Source organism: Mauremys mutica, chromosome 18, assembly GCF_020497125.1.
Source record: "Mauremys mutica isolate MM-2020 ecotype Southern chromosome 18, ASM2049712v1, whole genome shotgun sequence".
NCBI classification, from domain to species: domain Eukaryota; kingdom Metazoa; phylum Chordata; order Testudines; family Geoemydidae; genus Mauremys; species Mauremys mutica.
Window position 1 is genome coordinate 13380792 of NC_059089.1, and position 24804 is coordinate 13405595.

Here is a 24804-nt window from a genome sequence, read left to right on the forward strand (position 1 = left end):
ACTGCCGACACCTCGGCTGCTCTGGAAACCCATGAACTGTTTGAGAAAGGTCAGCTGGCAGCCTCGGCAGCCCTTCTCGGTTTTGCTTTCCTTCCTGCACGGCCTTGGACAGTGCAGGAGCCCCCTCTGTCGGGGAAGCACTGGAGTTACCAGTCTCCCCCGGCTCCCTGTCAAGCCTCTTCCACTCACCCTTCCCTCCCCAGCCCGGAGGCCCCTTGTCATGGAACCGAGCCTGCACGGGTTGCCACACGCGAACTAAAGAGCCATGGCTGTAGTGCTCCGAACGGGCTTTGCTCCAGAATCAGGCTCCAGGGTCTCCCCCTCTGCCACGTTCCTCCATGCCAAAACCAGGCTTTCCCCGGTGCTGAGAACCCGCCAAGCTGGCTGAGGACCCCACTTGGTGAACTGTCGCAAGCTCTCCTCCGGGCGGTGACTAGGGCCAGCAATACATTGCGTGCCACAGGAATGGCCAAATGTCACGCAGGAAGCTCCAGAGGCAGAATTACCCCCGAGATGGAAGCAATTTCAACTCTACCCAAAGAGGAGAGGTTTTCTGCGGGGAGTAAAGGGGGTAAGTCGAGGACGGGAAGCAGGTTCTGGCAACGGATATCCAGAATTATTCCTATTTCTAGCCAAATGTTTGACCCCCAAATCTGAAATACATTTGAGTACTAGCCACTGTTCACTGCGCTCCTACAGAGACTCCTGCTGGGACCAGAGTAGTTGTGAGCTACCCGCAGCTCCAGCCACTAGGCAAGCGGTTCTCAGACTTCTCTACAGCGGGACTGTACAGCCTGGACCCCTGGAAGAAAATCCTTCTTATGCATCCAGTGTCTAGCCACAGTGCCTCTCCCACGTCGCAACGTGGCAAGGGCAGGGTGGTCACAGCCCTCTGTGGCACCTGTGGGTCCCAACTACCGGGTTGAGAACCCCTGCACCCGGCTGTTCCCTAGCTGGGTGATACTGGCCCATATCCATCCTGGGCACCCACTGTACAAAGCCATCGGGACTCCCCATCCCACACAGGGGCGCATGCCCCATGACAAACAAGAGTGGAAATCAGGAACGAAAAGGCAGAGGGTCTAAAGGCAATTTGTATGCACCCTGGAATAACTCTACTTTCTCCAGAGTCCCGGAAGCACTTTCATCTGACACACAACATTATTCATTTAACGGAGAAGTTTCAGCGTGCAACAAAAATATCTCAAGCTCAGTAATGAGGCAGGAAATCATGCTTACGTAGCTGAGCCAATCCAAGTCAGTAACATCACTCAACTTCCCTGTCCGTACAGCACAAGAACCATGATTGGAGAATAAATTAATCCTAATAAATGTAGGATTCCGATCGTGCCTGTGTAACTGGTGGTGTGGCAACGTCTGAGTGACTCATGAAGTCATTGTTTCAAAGGTGCCTTGATAGAATTAGTCTCTTGCAAAACATGCAGCACAGGAGAAAATCTTGCTTCCTTTGTTATGGAGCATGAAAACACTCCACACATCAGAGTGATTTATGGGTTACAGTGCAGCAAAATTAGAGTGAGCAGCAATTAGGGTTGTTCTCTTGATAACTAAGGGATGAAAAGCAGAGAGGAGATGAGCGAGGGAACGGATGGGATGCAGAATGGCCAGACGAAGGCAAAACGCCAATGCTGCATAACTGAGCTGTTGGTTTTTTAACAAGGGTTAATTCCCCTTTTCATAAATTGTTATGGAGAGTGGGGGGCTGTCCTAAAAACGGATGCCGTTTAAGATGAATCGAGTCATTCGTCACATCTACGGGCATCTGTAATTAGAGCCCTCAGGAGTCACAGAACAAGAGTCAAGGGCTCTAACAGGATTATAGAAAAGGCTGGATCATCTTATGGCTAATATTATTAGATAAGGAGAATCTGACCACATGCTCTAGGCTGTCGGGGGGAGGGGAAGGGGGAGAAGGAATTTCCCCACCCCTTGTACAATATTACACAGTTGGCCTTAAATGCATTAGTCTCCTCTGCACCACCAAACACTGGCCATTGCTATCTATCTATCTATCTATCTATCTATCTATCTATCTATCTATCTATCTATCTGACATAGGGTTACCAATTTTGGCTGGATGTATTTGTGGAGATTTCATCACAACACAATCTTTAATTATCCTGGAGGGGTCGCAAGCCTAATATGCCCCTAGAAGGCTGATCCAGTATATTCCTTACTGGCTGCTGCAGCGGAACATGGATCCGTAGCCAGGCAGGCATAGTTCCCTTTCCCCCCACTGTGTAAGTCAGCCAACGGGCTGATAGCCAGATGGAGCCGACCGACCCTGCACATGCTGATGCCTGGTCAATCTCCATCGAGTGCTGTGTTTTACTGCTGAATGCACCAGCTGAGTGAGTGTGTGCAGCACAGAGGCAGATGAAAAGCAGCACCATTGCTGTGCACTGCTGGTGTGAGCTGAGCGCGCTTGCACTACCTGGTGCTCAGGCAGCCTGGTTTTCATACTCTTGCCCAAACTAACCCTGCTGTTTTCCTGCTTTCCCCCTCCACATGCACCCTCTCCAGCACACACTGTTAAATCAGCCAGCCTCCCTGGCCAGGCTGTTCCCGACAAGCCCAGACATGCCTGCTGCCTGCAGACACTTGCGTTCGCCAGACTCCTCCGGCTAATAAAGAATGAGAGCACTGTGCAAACTGCAGGGACCGAGGAGGCAGAGTGAACTACTGTGCTCCAAGGAGTCCTCCCCAGCTCCCTCCATCCCTCAGTGGGAGAAAGCTGCCTCAGTGCCTGCCCTTCCCAGATATCCCTCCATCTCCCACTGGCAAGGGGGCTTTTCTCATGGCATATTTCTAACTCCTAGAGGTCTCTGTATCCAACACTAAGAAGCTGTTGCTATTCCTCTAAACTCCCTCGGATCTGGTCTGAGAGTTCAATGTATGACATAAGGACACAATTGTCTCTTTTCTGCTCTTGCCTCTAGGAAGCAAGGTGTCCCGCGGGGTCAGAGAACGTGTTCACGTTTTACCCCGTGTTAAGCCAGCTGATCACATCTGATACTTGCGATGCATAATAATAATAATAATGATAAGTCGAGTCAAGGGAAGCCAGCCCACCCCTCTTCGCAGGCCTATACAGGACTTCAGGACTCACCCTTTGCTTCTCACATGTCTATATGAATTTTAATAGACAGGGATGCCTAGGGTGACCAGATAGCAACTGTGAAAAAACGGGATGGGGCTGGGGGATAATAGGCACCTGTATAAGAAAAAGTCCCAAAAAATGGGACTGTCCCTATAAAAATGGGACATCTGGTCACCCTAGGGATGCCACTTGTTAGGCTCTGAACCAAACAGTCCCCTTTTTGGGTGGTTCATCCCCCACCCAGTACGGAGAGAAAACCTGGCCTGAATTTATCCCGTATCAGACGGGGGCGGCATACCCTTCAAATTGGCACTCCCCCGTGTGGCAGAACCTCCCATGCACTGTGTGCATGAGTTCACGGCGGTGGGGGCAGGCCCGCCCGGTTCCCGGAAGTACCAGAATGTCCACTAGTGCAGTGACGCATGAGTGGGTACCCGAATAGTGCATCCTACCATGGTTTTAATGTCATGTCTAGGATACCAATGGGGATGCACTGACACAAAAATAACAACTTCGGGAGGGCATGCACCCTTCCCGAGGCTACCCTAGCTAGCCAAGAAATGTCATATTTGTTCCATTTCTCCAAGTCTTTTATTATGTTTCTCCACAATATTTATCCCGCACTATTTTAAAGTTTCCTTTACTCATTTAAATGTGTGTCGCTGACAACAATTTGTTTTGACCTTTTCCAGGATGTTAATTCCTAAAATTTCAGCCAGCCAACCAGAATCTCTAGCCAAGTTCTTTGAATTCTGCCCTGATCCTGAATAAGTAATAAGTAACGTACAATGTAGCATGTTAACATTTTATTGTAACTTTGCCGTAATAAAAAGTTCGGAAAAAAAAGAAAAAAAAAGACAACTGTTAAGAGAAGAAATAGCCCTTGGGATGTGGGGGAGTCGAGAGATGCAAGGGGAGGCTTTAACAAATGCCTGGAGACATAAAGAGTGCAGGAATGGGGGGAAGAAAGGGGAGAGAGAGAGAGATTTTGACTCCCTTTTGACCCTCTTTCCTCCTAATACCGGCTCACCAGGTGAAACTTTGGACCTGTACTGCAGCGGCTGCTGCTTCTCAGGGATGAAGTGCTGTAGCTGAGCTGTGAAGAGGAGCAGGTGCTCCGGGCAGCATGGGCAGAGCTGGGTGTGGCAAGCCCAGGACTAGAATAGCAGGGGGGGAATGAGGGTCAGGAATGAGGTGCATTGGCAGAGCTGGGTCTCAGGACTGGAATAGGAGGGGGCTGCATGTCAGGAGTATGGTGCGCTTTTATCAGCACAAAACCCCATAGCAACGTCCTGATATCACCTTGCCTCCCCCACTCAGGAGAGATCTGGAGAAGGCAAGTGCAGGCTATTGGGTGCAATGGCAGTGGAATACCAAGAATGGCCATTCTTCGGCCAGGCGCCTGAGATTGCAATCGGAACAAGCTGGGGGAGAGGCGAGCATGCTGCACTACTTAACAGCGAGTGCCAGCTCCTCATCGGCTCTGCTCCTGGGCGGTCGGAACATAGATTCTGCTTCATGCACTTTTAAGTCAACAGCTTTTAATGGGAGCCAACTCCCACAGAAAAGCACCTAAATCAACCTGCTCGCTCCCTATACGATGTTTCCTAAATCAACCTGTTTCCTCGCTCCCTATACGATGCCCCTCTGATCGCCCCTTTTTCCTTTTCTTTATTATTAATTATTATTATTTTATTTTAATTCTCCCTTCTCACCCAAAATCTCACGTCCAAATCTCTTGGGGGACGGGATTTTGTGTGTGTGTTGGGGAAGGTTCCGCATGCATTTTCCATCCCTGGTTTATCTCCCATCATAAAATGCATTAAAACAACAGACAAGGGGATGAAAAGTAGTGTTCTGGCCTGGGCAAGAGACCTCAAAATTCAGGGTCTCCCGCTACGTCTATGCCAGAGTTTAGGTCAGGCTTAGCTAGCAGATGTTGTTCAGGGCATGTCTGCACTACAGCTGGAGTAATAATTTCCAGCTCGGGCAGACAAAGCACATTAGCTCGATCAGCGCTAGCAGGGGTAACAACAGAAGTGTGGCTGCATCTGCCCCAGCCACAGGAGGGGCTAGCCACCCCCAGTCTGATCCTGTCTGAAACCCAGTGTACGTACTCGGGGCAGCTAGTCTGTCCCGTTCCTTGTGCTGCCGCGGCTGTACTGCTATTTTTAGAACACTAGCTTGATCAAAACTAGTGTGGGTAGTGGTCCCAAGCTGGAGATGACATCTCCAGTTCCAGTGTAGACGTACCTTAGACTGCAAGCTCTCTGAGGCAGGGACTGTCTTTCTAGTCCATGATTGCACAACACACCTAGCACAGTGGGGTCCTGATCCATGACTGGGGTTCCTAGGTGCTACCACAATAATGGTAATTATCGTCATCCTCTTCCGGCTAGCCCAAGAAACTACTAATGTCATCCTCTCTGCTAAGTTTGCTGTGCCATTGGAGTTCTTTTTCCCTTGGTCCCTAGGCACAAGTAAGGAGGGCTCTAGAACAATTCAACAGCAACTGACTTAAAAAGGAACATGATAGAACATACGGTCCTTAATGGATCTGCGGAACTCACTGCTGCAGGTTATTACAGTAGCAACTTGCTTTTTTAATTAACATCATTTGCAGTTGCACTAGCTAAAGTAAAAATGACAAGGGCTATCAAGCTTCATGCTTCAGGGCATGACCTTAACACCAGCTGGGGCCAGGAAAGAATTTCCCTTGGTTCTAGCATTGCATAGTTGGTCTGATACCATTCAAGAGTTTTTAATGCCTTTCCCTGAGTCATCCTTCATTAGCTATTGCAGGAGAGAGGATACCATTCTAGATAAACCATTCACCTAGTCCAGTATGCCAACACCTATATTACTATCCAGAACTGGGATGGAATTTTCAATCCAAAGAGAGCTGGGAAGGAAGTGCCTTCTGTGGACAAACCTAACCAGCAACAAGAAATGTTGTTTAAGACCTCAGGACCCACTATTCTGGGATGGGGAGGGGATAATTCAGTATTGATGGCATCCTGGGGCAGATTTTCAATGACAAAATAAGAGTTATGTGCCAGACTCCCTTTGACTTTTGAGGGGAGTTAGGCATGAAAATGTCAGTTGTACCTTTGAAAATCTCCCTCCTCTTCCTGCATCTGTCTCAGAGTTCCACTTTCCAAGATAAGGAGCTATTGCAGCCAGCTCCTGTGTAGGTTTCTAGGAAGTGTCAGGAAGGTCCTGGAAGGTGACCTCACATAGGAGAAATATGGTTTACAACTAACAGAAAGGGAATATCTCAAAGGAATGTGCTGAGTATGGGACCTCCATGTCTCCCACTGAGCCCTGAGCTTTCACGCTAGGGTGAGAGCCCTCCCGTACCAGTCCCTTGCTGGAGTTTGGATTCTGATCATCAAAGAATAGCACTCCTGCTGCTCTTCCGAAGAAGTGAGCTGCAGCTCACGAAAGCTCATGCTAAAATAAATTTGTTAGTCTTTAAGGTGCCACAAGTACTCCTGTTCTTTTTGCGGATACAGACTAACACGGCTGCTACTCTGAAACAATTCTACCATAAGGTCTCTTTCTTCTGGATTTGGCTACACTCCTCCCCTCTCCGTCTAATGCTGTGGCTATCTTACAGCACAAAGACAACAGGAGGTGTTTTCCAATGTTAGGGCAGGGGCCTGGGAGTCAGGACTTGAAGCTGTTTGAAGCCACGTCTGAAGCTGTTGAGCGTGATGCAGGAACTGCAGGGTGAATCTCTAGCTTGTGTTGTGCGGGAGGGCTGACTACTTGATCACAATGAAAATCTAGACATCTATGAACATGCGTGCGTGCCTTTACCTCTCGACACCTCACTTCCCCAAGCTACAAAATGTGGTTAACAAAAGTTACCAACTTTGTAAAGTATTTCGCAGTCATATGTAAATGCAAAGCACGATTAATGATTGCCATGCAAACTCTCCTCCAGCATGAGGGCTGCACAGCTAGTTTGTCATTCCTTGCTGGCATCCATCCCCCACAGTTTGGGGGGGAGGGGGAGAGAGTTGGCAAGGGGGATGTGGAGGGGGGCGGGAACACTGGTACCTCTGCTTTATTTGAAACACTGTACAAGTCCACTGTACTTTCTTGAGAGGGGGATGCGAGCAGGTGGCAGAGTCAGATCCAACTCCGGTAAAGTCAGTGGAAAGACAGCCACTGATTCCAGTGAGCTTTGCATCAGGCTGACGGGTAACTCACAAGTGAGGGTTAAAATGCTGATCACTAAAGAGGAGTGGAAAAAGCCCTTTTTTCACTTTACCCGAACTCCAAACCCACTCCCAGGTTATGCTAAGAACATCGTGGCTGAGGAGACTAGAAAATATCCTGCCTGCATCCCCACTCCTTGCAAGGCGATGGGAAAGGAGCTGCTGGCAGGCACAGAATCCGAACAAGGCACTTCCCAGACCCATAACACCTTATTTCACCGGAGAGCTGCACAGTCACCATTAACTGCCAATCCAGCCACTGGGCCTTTGCCACCACTTAACATTATTGATCAGAAACTCCCTAAGTGCATGCCCATCCCACAACGAACAGCCTGTCATCAACAAAACAAAAGAAGGGCTGGCGTGAGTGCTGCAGGCTGGCACCTGGGGCAGCTCTACAAAATCACCCGCCTGAACGAGCCAATGAGAGTTAAACGGCATGATTCCACGCTCCCGGGCACTCCAGGGCTGGTCCTCCTTAGCATCAGCGTGGCTGTATTGCTGTCTATCTCCACTTCCCTGGGGCCTCCATTCAGAAAGCATCCCTAAGCAAGATAGCACAGAAGCACCTCCTTTGCTTTAGGCACATGCTTAAGGTCCACTGACTTTATTTGGATTTAAAGCACTACCCGATACCTCGCTGCTGTTTCCCTGGCCTGATTCCTAGGTTGCCTCTCTCAGGCATCGCGGAGAGACTTAAGTATGAGGTTAAATGCTGTCCTGAATTAGGGCCTGGAAGCACCTGTGGGCTGGCGAGCCGGGGATTTGTGGGCAGAGAGACGCTTGTTCCCCGTGAAAAAGAGAAATATACTCCTTCCTTTTCTCCCTGGGCTTGCCACCCCTCTGGAGCACACAAACCTGCCTGAGCTGGGGGGAACCGCGCAAGGCAGGGGCTTGCTCGCAAGGGGCGATTTTCATAGCGTTCGCTCTCTGAGCGATGCTGCCCCAGTGTAGGAGGCCCCTGGGCATTCTCTGTCGAAGTGGGGCTGCTGATATGGTGCCCATTTGAAATAGAAAGCCAGGCAACTCCTCTCTCTGCACCAAGGGGAGAGGAGTGCGTCAGTCCCAAGGAAGAGATCATAGTTAGACGCTCTGGAAGGGCACGGTTACATGAGCTGAACGGGACCAGGGAGAGGTTCTCCCAGCAAAGGTCAAAGCCAATTTGATTTTGCGGAAAGACCCCTCCCTGACCCCACAGTGCAGGCCCCCTGACTGGGAAAGGCAGCAGGGGAATGCTACAGAATATCCATTCATCCCCCATAACCCAAACTCGCCCCAGCAGTATTTCCTATTATGTCTCCATAACCTAATCTGACCACCCCCGAGGGCCCCCAGATTAATATCTGGGAAAGCACACGGACTCAATCACCCAATTACAAGGAGGAAAGGTTTAGCCTGTCTAAACAGCATGAAGTGTGACGTAGCCTCCTTGCAAGAACCAGATCTTCCTCCACAGCAAGCTGAACAAACTGGGGAGGGGCCACAGGGGAGCGGCGGGATCTCTCCTACTCCCGTATCATGTGAAATGTGACAGAGGAACAGCTATTTTAATTGGCAAGTGCCTCTAACTCTCCATACTCGATACCCCGTTCCCCGAAACAAAACGTGATGTAAAGGGCAGGTGCAGGGCACTGCCTGGAGCCATGGTTCACCGAGGGGGTAGCACACGGTCTTGATATATGGAAGGGAGAGAGAGATTTTGTGTGCTGCTTTTGGGCAGATGCAGCACACAGGCACAGCTCAAGAGGAGCAGAGGCAAAGGGGACTTTCAACCAGCTTTGCACCAACCAGATCCTGTCTGTCCAGGGGCCAGAGCAGCCCTTGGTGTACATTAGAGCAGCCCCAAGGGCTGCATTGCTTTACTACACCGGTCTCGCTACAGCGGCCAACAGACAGCTCCAGAGCCCAGGAGAGCTGTAGCACTATGGCTACTCTCCTTCCTGTCTCTGGCTTTGCCCCCAGCATGTCTCCCACGCTGGAGGCTCAGAGGTCAGTCAGCTCTATGCAATTTTTGTGCCAAGGGAATTCTTCACCAGGCTGGAGCAGGCCCTTTATAGCCTCTGTATGCAGCCAGAGCAGTGGCTGGGGCCAGGTACTTTCCTTTTTGATTCATTCTTTCCCCATCACTGGAAATAATCCAAGACACAGGCATGCCCAGCAGCCTTGCAGCAGACTCTAAAGCAAGGATACGAGGATGACCTTAGTACCAAAGCTCCACCGACTTCAGCATCATTCCCCCTGCAGTGGCTAAGAGCAGATGCTTCCAAGGAACACGTACAAGCCTCACCATGGCCTCAGTCCAGCAAAGCAGTTTAGCACGTGCATACCGTCAAGCAAATGAGTAGCACGGCTGACTCCAAAGGGACTACTCATGTGTTTAAAGTTATTCATATGCTTGAGTTCTTTGCTGCATCGGGGCCATATGCACCTCACTGTGCTTTAAGGGCTGGATTTTCTGAAGAGCTCAAGGCGTATTTCCACGGGCTCAGTGGGGTCAGATTTTTACAGGAGCCAAGATCCCAACATGCACTCAATGAACTTAGCACTTTTGAAACCGTGGGCACATCTCTGGGTGCCTAAATGGGAGATGAGCTAATTTGAAAATCTGGGCCCCCTGGTGGTCTCTAACCATATCATGTTACTGTCATAAAGACTGGTCCATAAAGGGTTTTATATAGATGACTACTGACCTGCATTCAATCACTCAGTCCAACTTCCAGGAGCAGCCTTCACTCTAGACAACTCTGGGCCCTGACTACTCCAGACCTTTATTCTAGGGGATGGTTTTATAACCCTGGACAAAATACCATGTGTGGCCTCATTAACCTCCACTGTAGTAAGTTCAGAGTTGTTTTGGCTAGGAGGGAACATCCCACAGCTGCCGTTTTACCCACGATCCTTGTCTTCAGTAAGAGCCAGTGTGGTCTGAACACACAATACAAAGCCTTCAATTAACATTATCCCTTAAAGTGGATGACATACCCCTGTCTCTGTCCCATTCAGCACACTTTTCCGTTCCCTATTTCAGAAGCTTATTGATGGATTTTCCTACTTCTCAAACTACAGAACCATTTGGGAGGACTGGAGGCGATGCCCTAAATCCCAGTTCTGTCCCAACAGCCTTCCTACAAGATAATGAACTGGAACTGCCCCACGGAAACATGATTCAATGAAATACTGAGGCACATGGTTCAACCCTGGCCAAGAATCTCTTCTTCCTTCTTGCTTTCCAGGATTCAAAAATGACATTGGTAGGTGGAAACAACTACAGCTATCCCCGTAGGAGAAAATCAGTGCTCTCCGAATGAATGCAACGCCCAGAACTTGCTAGGTATTATTTCATAACACCTCCCAGTAAGCTTCTTCCAAAAAATTGACCTTTTCTTCAAAGACTTCCCTTTCTTTGTTTTTTTGTTGGCTTTTTTTTTCCACAAGCCAACAGCTAAGTGGGTTAGTGCTCCAGAAAGAGGCCTGGGGAACTGAAGTCTTCTATTTCTCCATGCAATGGATACAACAGAGGCAGCAGCTGTGCTAACTTACATGCACTAACCTGAGCCTGGACGGACTCGCTTTGTATTGGAGATGGGTAGTCCAGGTTCCATTCAGTTCTTGGCCTCTCTGCTCACACTATCTACAAGGGTGCCAGTCAGTGCTCACTGGGATGGTGTTTTATGTCATGTGCAACCTGCCAACTTTGAAGCGGCCGGAGGCCTAGTTCATGTAAGCCACGAGAAGCTAGCAGATGGTAACATAACATTTGCTCAGTACTGACCTGAGGTAGAAGGCTCAATAACCCAGCATCAATTCCCCAGAGTCACCCAGTCTTCCTCTACCCTCATGATGTTCAAAGACTTCCTAAGAGAGGTCATGACACCCAGACTCTCCATGAAACAGTTACATATAACTCCCGGACTAAGTCTAAACCTCCTAGACATCAGATTTGATCACCTACGGTAGTCTGCTCTGAGACAAGCCCTCCACGATAAGGAAGACAAGCAGAACCTTGGTGCACCATACAAACAACCTCCTTAAAACCAATAAAGCCCAAGAGTATTTTCTTCCATTCCTAACCAGAAAAAACCAGACCCCCCAGTCTATTGGCCAAAAACAGCCAGGAAACCGAGCTTCACACAGCTGTGATTACAGGCCAAGACTGTAAAAAAGACAGTACCTAAATTAATAATCGTTAGCTCTTTGAGAGACAGAGAGAGATAAAGCCATAGATCTCAAAGCGCTTTACAAAGGAGGTTGGCATCATTACCCTCATGCCACATATGGGGAAACTGAGGAACAGAGGAACGCTGGTTGCTCAGCACTTTCAGAAATCAGGACTCTGATCTAGTTTGGTGCTAGGAACCTAACTTCAGGCAATCTGGGCAATAAGGACAACCTCTAGCGCCTTTGTGACCTTCACTGCGTCCCCCCTGGCTATATCTTTATTCCTTTACATCCATAAACAGATGTTCATATAATACCAGTTGCACAACATTCACGCAGAAGATGTTTTGCTGGAAAACGAGGGTCACCATATTTATATTTACATAGCCAAGCAGTGACGATGTTTTAAAATGATTCACAATGAGCACAATAAAACTGTGGTAAATGCAATTAAAATAAGATCCTCTCAAAATTGCAACTGAAAAGGTACCTTGGGACCCGACCAAAAAGGAAGATTTCCATGTCCAGCATGAAGGCAAACACCTTCTTTACCAGAACCGGTGTTTTTCAATGGAGACCCCCTTGTAGGACATGGCATTCTACAGGAGAGATGGAATTTTAAGGCTTCAATACTGTACTTTCTGCCAAAAGTTGGTGACACAGCTGGGACCTCACGCTCCTCAAATAATTCTGACTGGTCCTGGTCTACTGCCCAACATGCCGCCTTCAATCTACAAGCCAAGTTCTTTAAACTAGGAATTGGGGGGAGATGGTTGGGAGATATCCAGGTAATCTCCACGCCGGATTTTAACATTGAGAGGGAAGAAATCGTGGGTAGGAGAATGGACATACGGAGGGAGGGTACTGTAGATACAATTCTAATAGGTGATACTGGTGGTAGAACATCTGGGCCTAATCGGGTAAAGAATGTGAGTAAAGCCAAACAGCAAGAATTAAGATGTTTGTACACCAATGCAAGGAGCCTAGGTAACAAAATGGAGGAACCAGAGTTACTGGTGCAGGAAGTGAAACTGGATATTATAGGGATAACAGAAACATAGTGGAATAGTAGTCATGACTGGAGCACAGGTATTGAAGGGTATGTGCTGTTTAGGAAAGACAGAAATAAAGGCAAAGGTGGTGGAGTAGCATTGTATATCAACGATGAGGTAAACTGTAAAGAAATAAGAAGGGATGGAATGGATAAGACCAGGGCCGACTCCAGGCACCAGCCCAGCAAGCAGGTGCTTGGGGCGGCCAATGGAGAGAGGCAGCAATTCGGTGGAGGGTCCCTCACTCCCTCTCGGAGCGAAGGACCAGCCACCGAATTGCTGCCGAAGACTGAAGCGGTGGTGGTAGTGCTGCAGATCGCGATTGTGCCTCTTTTTTTTTTTTTTGCTGCTTGGGGTGGCAAAAACCCTGGAGCCGGCCCTGGATAAGACAGAGTCTGTCTGGGCAAAAATCACATTGGGGAAGAAAGCTACTACAGCCTCCCCTGAGATAGTGCTTGGGGTGTGCTACAGACTGCCGGGATCTGATCTGGATATAGATAGAGACCTTTTTAATGTTTTTAATGAAATAAACGCTAATGGGAATTGTGTGATCATGGGAGACTTTAACTTCCCAGATATAGACTGGAGGACAAGTGCTAGTAATAATAAGGCTCAGATTTTTCTGGATGCGATAGCTGATGAATTCCTTCACCAAGTAGTTGCTGAACCAACAAGAGGGGATGCCATTTTAGATTTGGTTTTGGTGAGTAGTGAGGACCTCATAGAAGAAATGGTTGTAGGGGACAACCTTGGTTCAAGTGATCATGAGCTAATTCAGTTCAAACTAAATGGAAGGATAAACAAAAATAGAGCTGGGACTAGGGTTTTTTATTTCAAAAGGGCTAACTTTAAAGAATTAAGGAAATTAGTTAGGGAAGTGGATTGGACTGAAGAACTTGTGGATCTAAAGGTGGAGGAGGCCTGGAATTACTTCAAGTCAAAGTTGCAGAAACTATCAGAAGCCTGCATCCCAAGAAAGGGGAAAAAATTCATAGGCAGGAGTTGTAGACCAAGCTGGATGAGCAAGCATCTCAGAGAGGTGATTAAGAAAAAGCAGAAAGCCTACAAGGAGTGGAAGATGGGAGGGATTAGCAAGGAAAGCTACTTTAGTGAGTTCAGAACATGTAGGGATAAAGTGAGAAAGGCCAAAAGCCATGTAGAGTTGGACCTTACAAAGGGAATTAAAACCAATAGTAAAAGGTTCTGTAGCCATATAAATAAGAAAAAACAAAGAAAGAAGAAGTGGGACTGCTAAATACTGAGGATGGAGTGGAGGTTAAGGATAATCTAGGCATGGCCCAATATCTAAACAAATACTTTGCCTCAGTCTGTAATGAGGCTAATGAGGAGCTTAGGGATAATGGTAGGATGACAAATGGGAATGAGGATATGGAGATAGATATTACCACATCCTAGGTAGAAGCCAAACTCGAACTGCTTAATGGGACGAAATCAGGGGGCCCAGATAATCTTCATCCAAGAATATTAAAGGAATTGGAACATGAAATTGCAAGCCCATTAGCAAGAATTTTTAACGAATTGGTAAACTCAGGGGTTGTACTGTATGACTGGAGAATTGCTAACATAGTTCCTATCTTTAAGAAAGGGAAACAAAGTGAGCCGGGCAACTACAGGCCTGTCAGTTTGACATCTGTAGTATGTAAGGTCTTGGAAAAAAAATTGAAGGAAAAAGTAGTCAAGGACATTGAGGTCAATGGTAATTGGGACAAAATACAACATGGTTTTACAAAAGGTAGATCGTGCCAAACCAACCTGATCTCCTTCTTTGAGAAGATAACAGATTTTTTAAACAAAGGAAATGCAGTGGATCTAATTTACCTCGATTTCAGTAAAGCATTTGATACGGTTCCACATGGGGAATTATTAGCTAAATTGGAAAAGATGGGGATCAGTATGAAAATTGAAAGGTGGATAAGGAACTGGTTAAAGGGGAGACTACAACGGGTCGTATTGAAAGGTGAATTGTCAGGCTGGAGGGAGGTTACTAGTGGAGTTCCTCAGGGATCGGTTTTGGGACCAACCTTATTTAATCTTTTTATTACTGACCTTCACACAAAAAGTGGGAATGTGCTAATAAAGTTTGCGGATGACACAAAGCTGGGAGGTATTGCCAATACAGAGAAGGACCGGGATATCATACAGTAAACTCGAGTAATAGTAATAGGATGAAATTTAATAGTGAAAAGTGCAAGGTCATGCATTTAGGGATTAATAACAAGAGCTACTGTTATAAGCTGGGGAGGCATCAGTTGGAAGTAACAGAGGAGGAGAAGGACCTCGGAGTATTGGTTGATCACAGGATGACTATGAGCCGCCAATGTGATATGACTGTGAAAAAAGCTAATGCAGTCTTGGGATGCATCAGGCGAGGTATTTCCAGTAAAGATAAGGAGGTGTTAGTACCATTATACAAGGCACTGGTGAGACCTCATCTGGAATACTGTGTGCAGTTTTGGTCTCCCATGTTCAAGAAGAATGAATTCAAACTGGAACAGGTACAGAGAAGGGCTACTAGGATGATCCGAGGAATGGAAAACCTGTCTTATGAAAGGAGACTCAAAGAGCTTGGCTTGTTTAGCCTAACCAAAAGAAGGTTGAGGGGGGATATGATTGCTCTCTATAAATATATCAGCGGAATAAATACCAGGGAGGGAGAGGAATTATTTAAACTCAGTACCAATGCGGACAGAAGAACAAATGGATATAAACTGGCCATCAGGAAGTTTAGACTTGAAATTAGATGAAGGTTTCTAACCATTAGAGGAGTGAAGTTCTGGAACAGCCTTCCAAGGGGAGTAGTGGGGAGCAAAAGACATATCTGGCTTTCAACTAAGCTTGATAAGTTTATGGAGGGGATGGTATGATGGGATAGCCTGATTTTGGCAATTAATTTATCTTTGACTATTAGTGGTAAATATGCCCAGTGGTCTGTGATGGGATGTTAGATGGGGTGGGATTTGAGTTACTACAGAGAATTCTTTCCTGGGTGCCTGGCTGATGAGTCTTGCCCACATGCTCAGGGTTTAGCTGATCGCCAGATTTGGGGTCGGGAAGGAATTTTCCTCCAGGGCAGATGGGCAGATTGGCAGAAGCCCTGGGGTTTTTTCGCCTTCCTCTGCAGCGTGGGGCATGGGTCACTTGCTGGAAGGTTCTCTGCACCTTGAAGTCTTTAAACCACGATTTGAGGACTTCAATGGCTCAGACACAGGTTAGATACAGGAGTGGGTGGGTGAGATTCTGTGGCCTGCGTTGCGCAGGAGGTCAGACTAGATGATCATAATGGTCCCTTCTGACCTTAAAGTTTATGATTCTATGATTCTTCTCCTACTCCTGCGGGCACAACCTGGCTGCTGTCAGCTGGGCTGTGTCAGCACAAAAGAAGGCTGGATTGACCCTGAGCAAACTGTTAAGATCAGGACCCCCCTGCTCCTGGCCTGAGGGTTCTATTCCGAGCTCTGTCACTAACTTGCTGCGTGACCTTAAACAAGTCCTGTCCCTCTGCTCTCCCCTCTTTACTCTGTTTTGTCTATTTGGGTTGCAAGTTCTTCAGGGCAGAGGCTGTCTCCTACTATGCTGAGTGCAATGCCTAGCACAACAGAGCCCCAGTCTTAACTGGGACCTCTAAGTGTTACCTTAATAAAAATAATAACAGGGAGCTCTGATGTCGAAAGCCTATCTCCTAAGCAGAAGAGGGCACTTTGCAATGTGCACAGCAGGACTGCCACCGTAAGGCAAAACCAGGTGTGAACTTCACCTGATGCTCTGGAATTCCTCCCAGCTACCCAGACAGGCTTGTCATACACACACATACATGCACAAAAAGATCCAGTGCAAAGGGAAGAGGCAAAAATTGAAGACCTTCCAATTGAGGGCAACACCAAGGCACTCCATACTCTGAAGGATTGATTGCAGGGCTGCTCCGAGCCCTAAGGAGTGCAGTGTCCCAACCCGTAAGAGAACAAAAACTGCCATAGTTCAGGCAGTGCTCCCTGATTCTCTGCTTTTTCTTCAGAGGCTCAGACCTTTCACCAGAGGCAACCTCTGCAACTTCCACAATTTGAGGACTTCAATAACTCAGCCGTAGGTTAGGGGTTTGTTACAGGAGTGGGTGGGTGAGATTCTGTGGCCTGCATTGTGCAGGAGGTCAGACTAGATGATCATAATGGTCCCTTCTGACCTTAAAGCAGGGCCGCCCAGAGGGGGGGGCAAGAGGGGCAATTTGCCCCAGGCCCCGAGCCCCACGGGGGCCCCCACCAGAGTTTTTCGGGGCCCCTGGAGCGGGGTCCCTCACTCGCTCCGGGGTGCCCGGCAAACTCTTGTGCGGCCGGGCGCAGGAGCTTCTGCCGCTCCCGGTCTTCGCCGGCGGGGGGGTCCTTCCCCTCCGGAGCGGAACGACTCCCCGCTGGCGAATTACCACCGAAGACGGAGCGGGACCCGCCGCCGAAGTTCAGCCCGGTCTTCGGCGGTAATTCGACGGCGGGGGGCCCTTCCGTTCCGGGACCCGCCGCCGAAGTGCCCCGAAGACCCGCGGCGGGGCCCCCCCTCCGCCGAATTACCGCCGAAGACCGGGCTGCGCTTCGGCGGCGGGTCCCGCTTCGGCGGTAATTCGGCGGCGGGGGGGCCCCCGCCGCGGGTCTTCGGGGCACTTCGGCGTAGGGTCCCGGAACGGAAGGGCCCCCCGCCGCCGAAGACCCCGGGCCCCCGGAATCCTCTGGGCGGCCCTGCCTTAAAGTCTATGAGACTTGGAGTCTTCATTGCACGTGCTAAGGAATATCCCCTTCGCAGCAATCCTGTGTCAGCACGACCGTGCCCTGGGGAGTGCACCCATCCACTGAGAATCCCAGCCTGCAGCTCGACGACTCAAGAGCTCTCACACTCACCTAACCGGACTAAGGCAAAGGAATCCCACGGCAGCTACAAGCCTGTCCTCTAACAGGAGAACAAAGGGTCACCTGAGGACAGTAGCAGCAGGTACATTTAGAACAAATCCGATCGATCGCTCCATTGAGAGCCTGCAGCCAGCCTGGTTTTAGTACAAAATCGCTACATAAAGCCCATGTTATTTTTTTTTGGTGGGGGGGGGGTATAAAAAGCTGGTGCCCAAGGAGCCTCCTCCATTTACCTGCACCTGGGGACCAGCTCAGTGCAGCTGGAGATAACATACACTGTGCACAGCTGGCTCTACCACTGGAGCCAGAGAAGCTGGGAGGGGCAGGGTGAGGGTGGCATGAGCCAGCAGAGCTGGCAAGGCACCGATAGCAGTGCATGCAGCACTCTCTCTTGCGGTGGTGGAGCTGCTTCTCAGCCTTCCTCCCCAGGAGGAATTTAGTTTGATCCAGCCTGCACTGCCCTTGGGACTCCTGCTCACCACCCTCCAGCATCGGATGCGGCTTTAAACCACAATCCAGCTGCTTTGTTTCAAAATACTTTAAATGTCTCCTGAATACTGGGGATTGCACCTGATGTGTCACAAGTCCCCAGGGGAAGGACCCCAGATGCTCCTCCCACCTGTTAGCTCCTCCTCACATCATCACTGCTTGGGCGTTGCTAGTTATAGGGCCAGTTAAGGGCCTCGGCCAGGGTTTGAGTTGGTGCAGATCAGGGGTGAACTGAGCCCTCTACGTGGGCACCAGCTTTTTATGCCAAATAAAAAAACAAACAAACATGACTATTGCTGAGAGCCTGTGTGATGCTGGCAGACCAGGTGCCTGCTCATGCCAAGGTCCCTATGCCTCACCTGAACGCTGACAAATGCATATCGGGAAACCGGTCGGCTCACTTGTGTATTAGAATTGTTAAAACAGGTATTAGGGTTATGAGTTGCTTGCCTGCACTAATCTCACTTATAAAATCCCTATCCCATGCCATAAAGTAATATTTAAGTTTGCTCTGTAAATGTAAAAGTGATTGCTCTGAAAATGTAAACCCCCACGGTCCGGGAGAAGCATTCCTAAGTGTGAAATGCTAGTTTACCACAGGAGGTGTTATCTTCTGCCAAACAAAAGGCAGCCCATAGACACCAGGCAAACCATTGTGGAACATCAGAGGACAACAGTGTGTGTTAATTTCTTGGACTTTAAGAGAGCAAGATTAAAGCAGATAAATATACACACACAAATGAATTACAGCCTCAGGTTCCAAAAGGTTATAGAGGCTGCTGTATTATGCAAGTGCTATATGTCCTGTAGGACTAACCCATGCTAAGCAGCTGGGGATCCCTTGCTTATGCTTAGAAAACCTGGCCCTCCTAAAGCCCAAGCAGCACAGAGATAGTTTCTTCTTGTCAGGGATTTTTATTCCCTTCTCCCAGAGTTCAGGCTGATGGGACGAGCCCACATGCCTGTCTTCTCTTCATGACTGTGGGGGCGGGGGGAGAGGGGAGAAGAAATCAATTGACAAGTCCCCATCTGTAAAATAGGGATAATTACCTCCCAGGTGCTGAGGATTGATTTATGAAAGTCTGTAAAGTGCTTTGAGATCTTCCTATGGCACATAAAAGCGTAAGAACAGCCACACTGGGTCAGACCAATGGTCCATCTAGCCCAGTATCCTGTCTCTAACAGTGGCCAATGCCAGGTATTCCAGAGGGAATGAACTGAACAGGGCAATTTTGAGTGATTCATCTCTGTCACCAGGCCCAGCTTCTGGGAGTTGGAGGTTTGGGGACAACCAGAGGATGGGATTGCGTCCCTGCCCATTTTGGCTAACAGTCATCGATGGAGCTATCTTCCATGAACTTATTGTATTCTTTTCCGAACCTCGTTATGCTTTTGGTCTTCACAACGTCCTCTGGCAATGAGTTCTACGAGTTGACTGTGCATTGTATGAAGAAGTACATCCTTATAATTGTTTTAAACCTGCTGTCTGTTAATTTCACCGGGTGACCCCTAGTTCTTGTGTTATGCAAAGGGATAAATAACACTTCTCTAGTCACGTTCTCCACAAAATTCATGATTCTAGAGACCTCTTTCATCTCCCCCATTGGCTGTCCCTTTTCTAAGCTGAACTGTCCCCATCTTTTTAACCTCTCCTCCTATGAAGCTATAGAAGCGCAAGGCATCATTACCCATCTTAGATGAGTGCACGTGCATCAGACTCCTCTCATCACCCCTTCGCTAATGTCCGGGGACTCCACCCGTGACGACTGCAGGAGGGCTATTAAGCTTCACTGGGGGATGATCATTGTGCAGAAGGGAAGCTCTTTTCTGGAGAGGCCCCATTTATTCTGCCTTCTCTTGACAGAGCGTCCTCTGGATCCACATGAGCCTGACAGGAGGTTTGTGCCATTCAGCGCTGGCACACGGCCCACAATTCAATCTACTCCTGCTGCCGCTCCTGTTCCTTATACTGACACTGACAAACCCTCTCTCCTGCCTCCAGGGATGAGATCATCTATAATTTAAAGGGAGGGGGAACAGCGAGAGAGAAATAAGACAGTGTAAGCGCCTCCAGCCTCTGTTTACCGAGTGTCTCAAGGACAAGCTTTATCTGACTTACGGGAACCTGGGTGATTTGTAACGAGTAGATTAGATCATAACACCCAAATTTCTGAGCTGGACTGAGGCACGGGAGGGTGTGTGTGTCCTAGGTCAAACTTAACCCAATCACAGAGTCTGGAGCTGGAGGAGACAGTGGATTCAGACTGGGATCTCCGCCCAGCTTCCAGAAAGAGGACTGTCCCTAGCGTTAGATTGCCCAGAGGTGATGATCCAGAAGTAGGAGCTTCCTGCTTATGTTCTACGGGACTTGTGGTCCAGGACATGGAGGATATGTCTACACTGTATTAAAACACCCACAGCTAGCTCATATCCGCTGTTCTCGAACTCACTGCAGTTTTAGAGCCCTGTCCCGCGGACCCAAGTTGGCTGAGATGGGCCAGGCAAGGGTGTTTTATTGCAGTGTAGACATACATGTAGTCATAGCAGAAAACTGCTGTGAGGAGGCCAAGGGAGGCCTGGCAAATGCTGAAAGGGAGAGGCTGTTGCCAGCAGGAGGTCTCTGCTCTTTGTTAGCTGGGAGCTACTCCCAGCAAGGAAAGCTCCCAGAGCTGGTTTCCTGTTTGTCATTGGCACGACACTGCTGTGAGGAAGCTCAAACAGCTGGATACTATCTGGCAAGCATAGGGGACGTTGCTGTGAGGAAGCTCCTGCTGGGGGAATGTTCATTATCCTTGGCAGGACACTATTTGATGGATGTTCACATGGTGGCAGTCCCAGATGGCAAGTGCTGGGCACTGCTGTGAGGCTGCACCAAATGTTGTTGGTATATTTGTGGTCACTGGCAGGCCAGGGGTGTGAGGGTGCTCAGAGGTGATGGCCAAAACCAAACGGCCCAGGAAGGTAGGATGTGAAAGAAGGCCTACCAGCACCCAGTAACGCAACCACAACCCCCATCCCGCCAACGCACAGCAACACAACACCATGCCTGCCAGGACAGTAACACAACCCTCACACCCGCCAAAGCACAGCAAAACAACCACCTCCACGCCCGCCAACGCACAACAACACAACCCCCACACCTGCCAGAACATAGTAACATAACACCCACGCCCACCAGCACAGGCACACAACCCTCACACCCGCCAAAGCACAGCAACACAACCACCCCCACGCCCGCCAACGCACAGCAACACAACCCAGACACCTGCCAGAACATAGTAACACAATACCCACGCCCGCCAATGCACAGCAACACAACATCCATGCCCGTCAGCACAGCAACACAACAATCCCAAAGCCTCCCAATGCACAGCAACCCAACCCCCACACCCACCAGCACAGTAACACAACAACTCTCATGCCTGCTCACAGCAACACAACACACACACACACACCAGCACACAGTAATGCAACAACAACCCCTACGCCCACCTACGTACAGCAACACAATGCCCACGTCCACCAAAGCACAGGAACACAACAACACCCATGCCCGCCAATGCACTGCAACACGACAGTGACTCTCCACAATCCAACACAACAGCCACAGAACGGCAACCCCCATTATCTGGCCTGCAGTGTGAGTGTTATAAACAGTGGCAGGCTGCCCTGCAGTGCCCAAGGGGGTGAGTACCAGCCTCAGGGCAGACTACTCAAAACCAGGGCACAAACCCCAACTTGGCTGTGAGTTCTGCATTTAGATTTCATCAACCAAATATCAAGTATAAACTCCTCAAGTGCTATAACTGCCTAATATGGAGTTACAGACAGTCCCCTTGTGTACACCGATCTGTCTTGCCACCCAGGTGAGCCTACCTTTGGGACAGATGGTCCCTTACACCAAGTATCACGGCAATATTCAGATTACTCCCGGTCCCAAAGAACCAGTCACTTCTTCACATCAATTGCACCAGAGATTCTATACTAAAAACAACGCTTGTGGCCAATCCAATACATAAAGGAATAGAAGCTTCTATGATAAGCAAGCTCTAGATATCCTTTAGGGCTAACCCAGGCTAAACACCAGGGATCTTTTGCTTATGCCTAGTAATCTTTGCCCCCCGGTGTCCAAGTAGCATGAAAATAGAGTTTCTCCTCCCATCCACCAGCACTAGGGTCATTTATAAATCCAAGCCACCCCACTGGTGTCCTGTCCCTACATCTGGTGTCCTGTCCCTACATCTCTGAACTGTGGTTGAGGGAGTGAGGAGAACCTTCTTCCTGGTGAAGCTGACCGCTGTGGAGAGGGCCTGCAAAAGGTCTAAGCACCCACGTCTGCCCTAGATTGAGGGCTTAGGTGGGATTTAACTGGTACATGGACCTGCACTGACCCCTGTGCACGAGGGCAACTGCACCATTCACCCCTTCTTAGATTGTAAACTTGGGCGGGGGAGGGAGAGGAAATGTTGTTCCCATGTGCTTGGCCACTGTCTAGTATAAACAGGGCCTTGATTCAGACTGAGGTGTCCAGGGACTACCACGATGCACATCAAATCATAGAACTGGAAGGGACCTCAAGAGGTCATCTAGTCTAGTCCCCTGCACTCGTGGCAGGACTAAGTATTATCCAGACCGTCCCTGACAGGCGTTTGTTTACCCTGCTCTCAAAAATCCCCAATGATGGAGATTCCACAACCTCTCTAGGCAATTTATTCCAGTGCTAAACCACCCTGACAGGAAGTTTTTCCTTGTGTCCAACCTAAACCTCCCTTGCTGCAATTTAAGTCCATTGCTCCTTGTCCTATCCTCAGAGGTTAAAGAGAACAATTTTCCTCATTCCTCCTTGTAACAACCTTTTATGTACTTGAAAACTGTTATCATGTCCCCTCTCCGTCATCTATTCTCCAGACTAAGCAAACCCAGTTTTTTCAATCTTCCCTCATGGGTCATGTTTTCTAGACCTTTAATCAATTTTGTTGCTCTTCTCTGGATTTTCCTGAAATGTGGCACTCAGAACTGGACACAATAGTCCAATTGAGACCCAATTCATAGTAGACCGTATACAGGGATTAGGAGGAAGGATGGTCTTGTATTGGTTAGGGTTTTTTATTCCTTTCTCCCCTTCTGCTTCGAGTCACAAACTCAGCCGACGGCGGGAATTCCCTTGCAAGTCTCATCTTCAAGGGGCGTGAGGGGTAAACAAAATCTTTGGTCCCTTTTAATGTTCCACTCTAGACTGCCTGATGTTGACGGGCCTTTCTTGTCAGGCTGGACACCACACCTTGTGTCGGAGACCAGCATATCACACTAGATAATGCTTCTCTTCTGTCTGGTGTTGTACGCGGTTACAGAGGCTTACAATGCAAAAATGCTCAAATATTACCTTAAAATATGGGATACAGAGGTTAGGAGTGAGATGAACGCCTGCGGGAAATCACAAGCATTCCATGCAGTCTAAACACATTCTTATCATTCTAATACCTGCTTTAACAACACTAACACACAGGTGAGCCAGACTGGTTCCAGCTACGCTTTTGTCAATGTCGAGTGGAGACCTGGGGATCCCAGCATGAGCTGGCTCCTGGCCTGCCAGCCTCACAAGTACATTTTGTTATTTTATTTTTAAACCCTTAACTAATGTGGCTATTTTTATGTGAAGCCCTAAAGATCCACCCAAATGTCCTCCCGCAATGAGGTAAACGGGAGATGGGATTAGTGACATTACATGTAATCATCCTTTATTCCTGAACAGGGGCTGGTTAACAAGGAGGCTTTTCTTCTCCCTGATCCATGTGTCACGCAGGGAGCATGCAGCCAAAGGTTTGTTCCTTTCTCCTCCTCTGAGGGGATCACAATGCTGAACTCTCCTTCTTCAAGGGGCTGGAGTTACTTGGCACGGAGGTGTGTAATGCACTGATGCGGACTGCCACAGAGCTCTGAAATCCTCAGCACTGAACAGCCTGTTTGCAAAGGAGACAAGTCACCAGGACTAACAGTTTGATGCTGGGGACAGCAGCTACGGGGACAGAAGCCCACAGTCACAGACAGGCTGACATGGGCAGCAGTTTCATGGAGCAGGAGGGGCTGATTTCGAGGGGAGGTGCATGAACTATCAAGCACGTGCAAAGTCCTGTAGTGGGACACCAATTTAAAAAGAATCCAAAAGTTTCCAACTCTCACTATATGTTTGTTCTGTGTTTTGTACAGCACCTGGTCCACAACCGGAGTTCCTAGGTGCGACTGTGATACAAATAACAATATGAAGGTAGGAAACTGCTCTAACTGTGCGGGAGACGTCAGGGTTCTGCCGCACAAGAGGGGCCTTATTTGTGGTTCTTCGGATTGGGATGGGATACCATGTGGGCATTCAAAGCCAGGCAGGCTGCCACAGGGCGCAAGCCTGATCTGGAAGACGGACACAGGATCTGACGAGTCCATTCACCCAGATTAAAAACAAGCGCCTGAGAAAAGGAGTCGGGAGGTAGATCTACAACCGCAAAAACGGGCAATGGCAGCGACCCTCAGAGTCCGGGCCAACTGACTCAGGTTCATGGGGCTCATGCTGCAAGACTAAAAATAGCAGCGTAGAAGTTCGGGCTCGTGCTGGGGTCCAGGCTGCAAGTTCCTCCCCCTTCACAGGCTGGGGGGCCTTGAATGTCTGCTCTATTCTTAGCCCCACACCACGAACCCAAGTCACGTGACCTGGGCTCCGAGACTAGCTGCTGTGGGGTTTTTTTTGTTTTTTTTTGATGTGTGGACGTACCCTGGATGGCTCAGGATTGTCAGTGGGCTCTGGAGCCTTTCACTGAGATTGCTGGATTGAATAATCCGGCTCATGGCCACAGTGA

General features: G+C 48.8%; 1 protein-coding gene across 9 annotated transcripts in view; it reads right to left on the bottom strand.

The window, feature by feature from the left end:
- ASTN2 (astrotactin 2) overlaps positions 1 to 24804 on the bottom strand; it is a 614387-nt gene that overhangs the window by 124619 nt on the left and 464964 nt on the right. The window contains exon 20 of one of the 9 annotated variants that reach the window (XM_044992625.1): positions 23789 to 23916. The exons of the other annotated variants lie outside the window; for them this stretch is intronic. Within the exon in view, the coding sequence (XP_044848560.1) occupies positions 23843 to 23916 (74 nt within the window). The 3' untranslated portion in view covers positions 23789 to 23842. Of the gene's footprint in view, positions 1 to 23788; positions 23917 to 24804 lie in introns of those variants that run through there. 9 annotated transcript variants of the gene reach the window in all.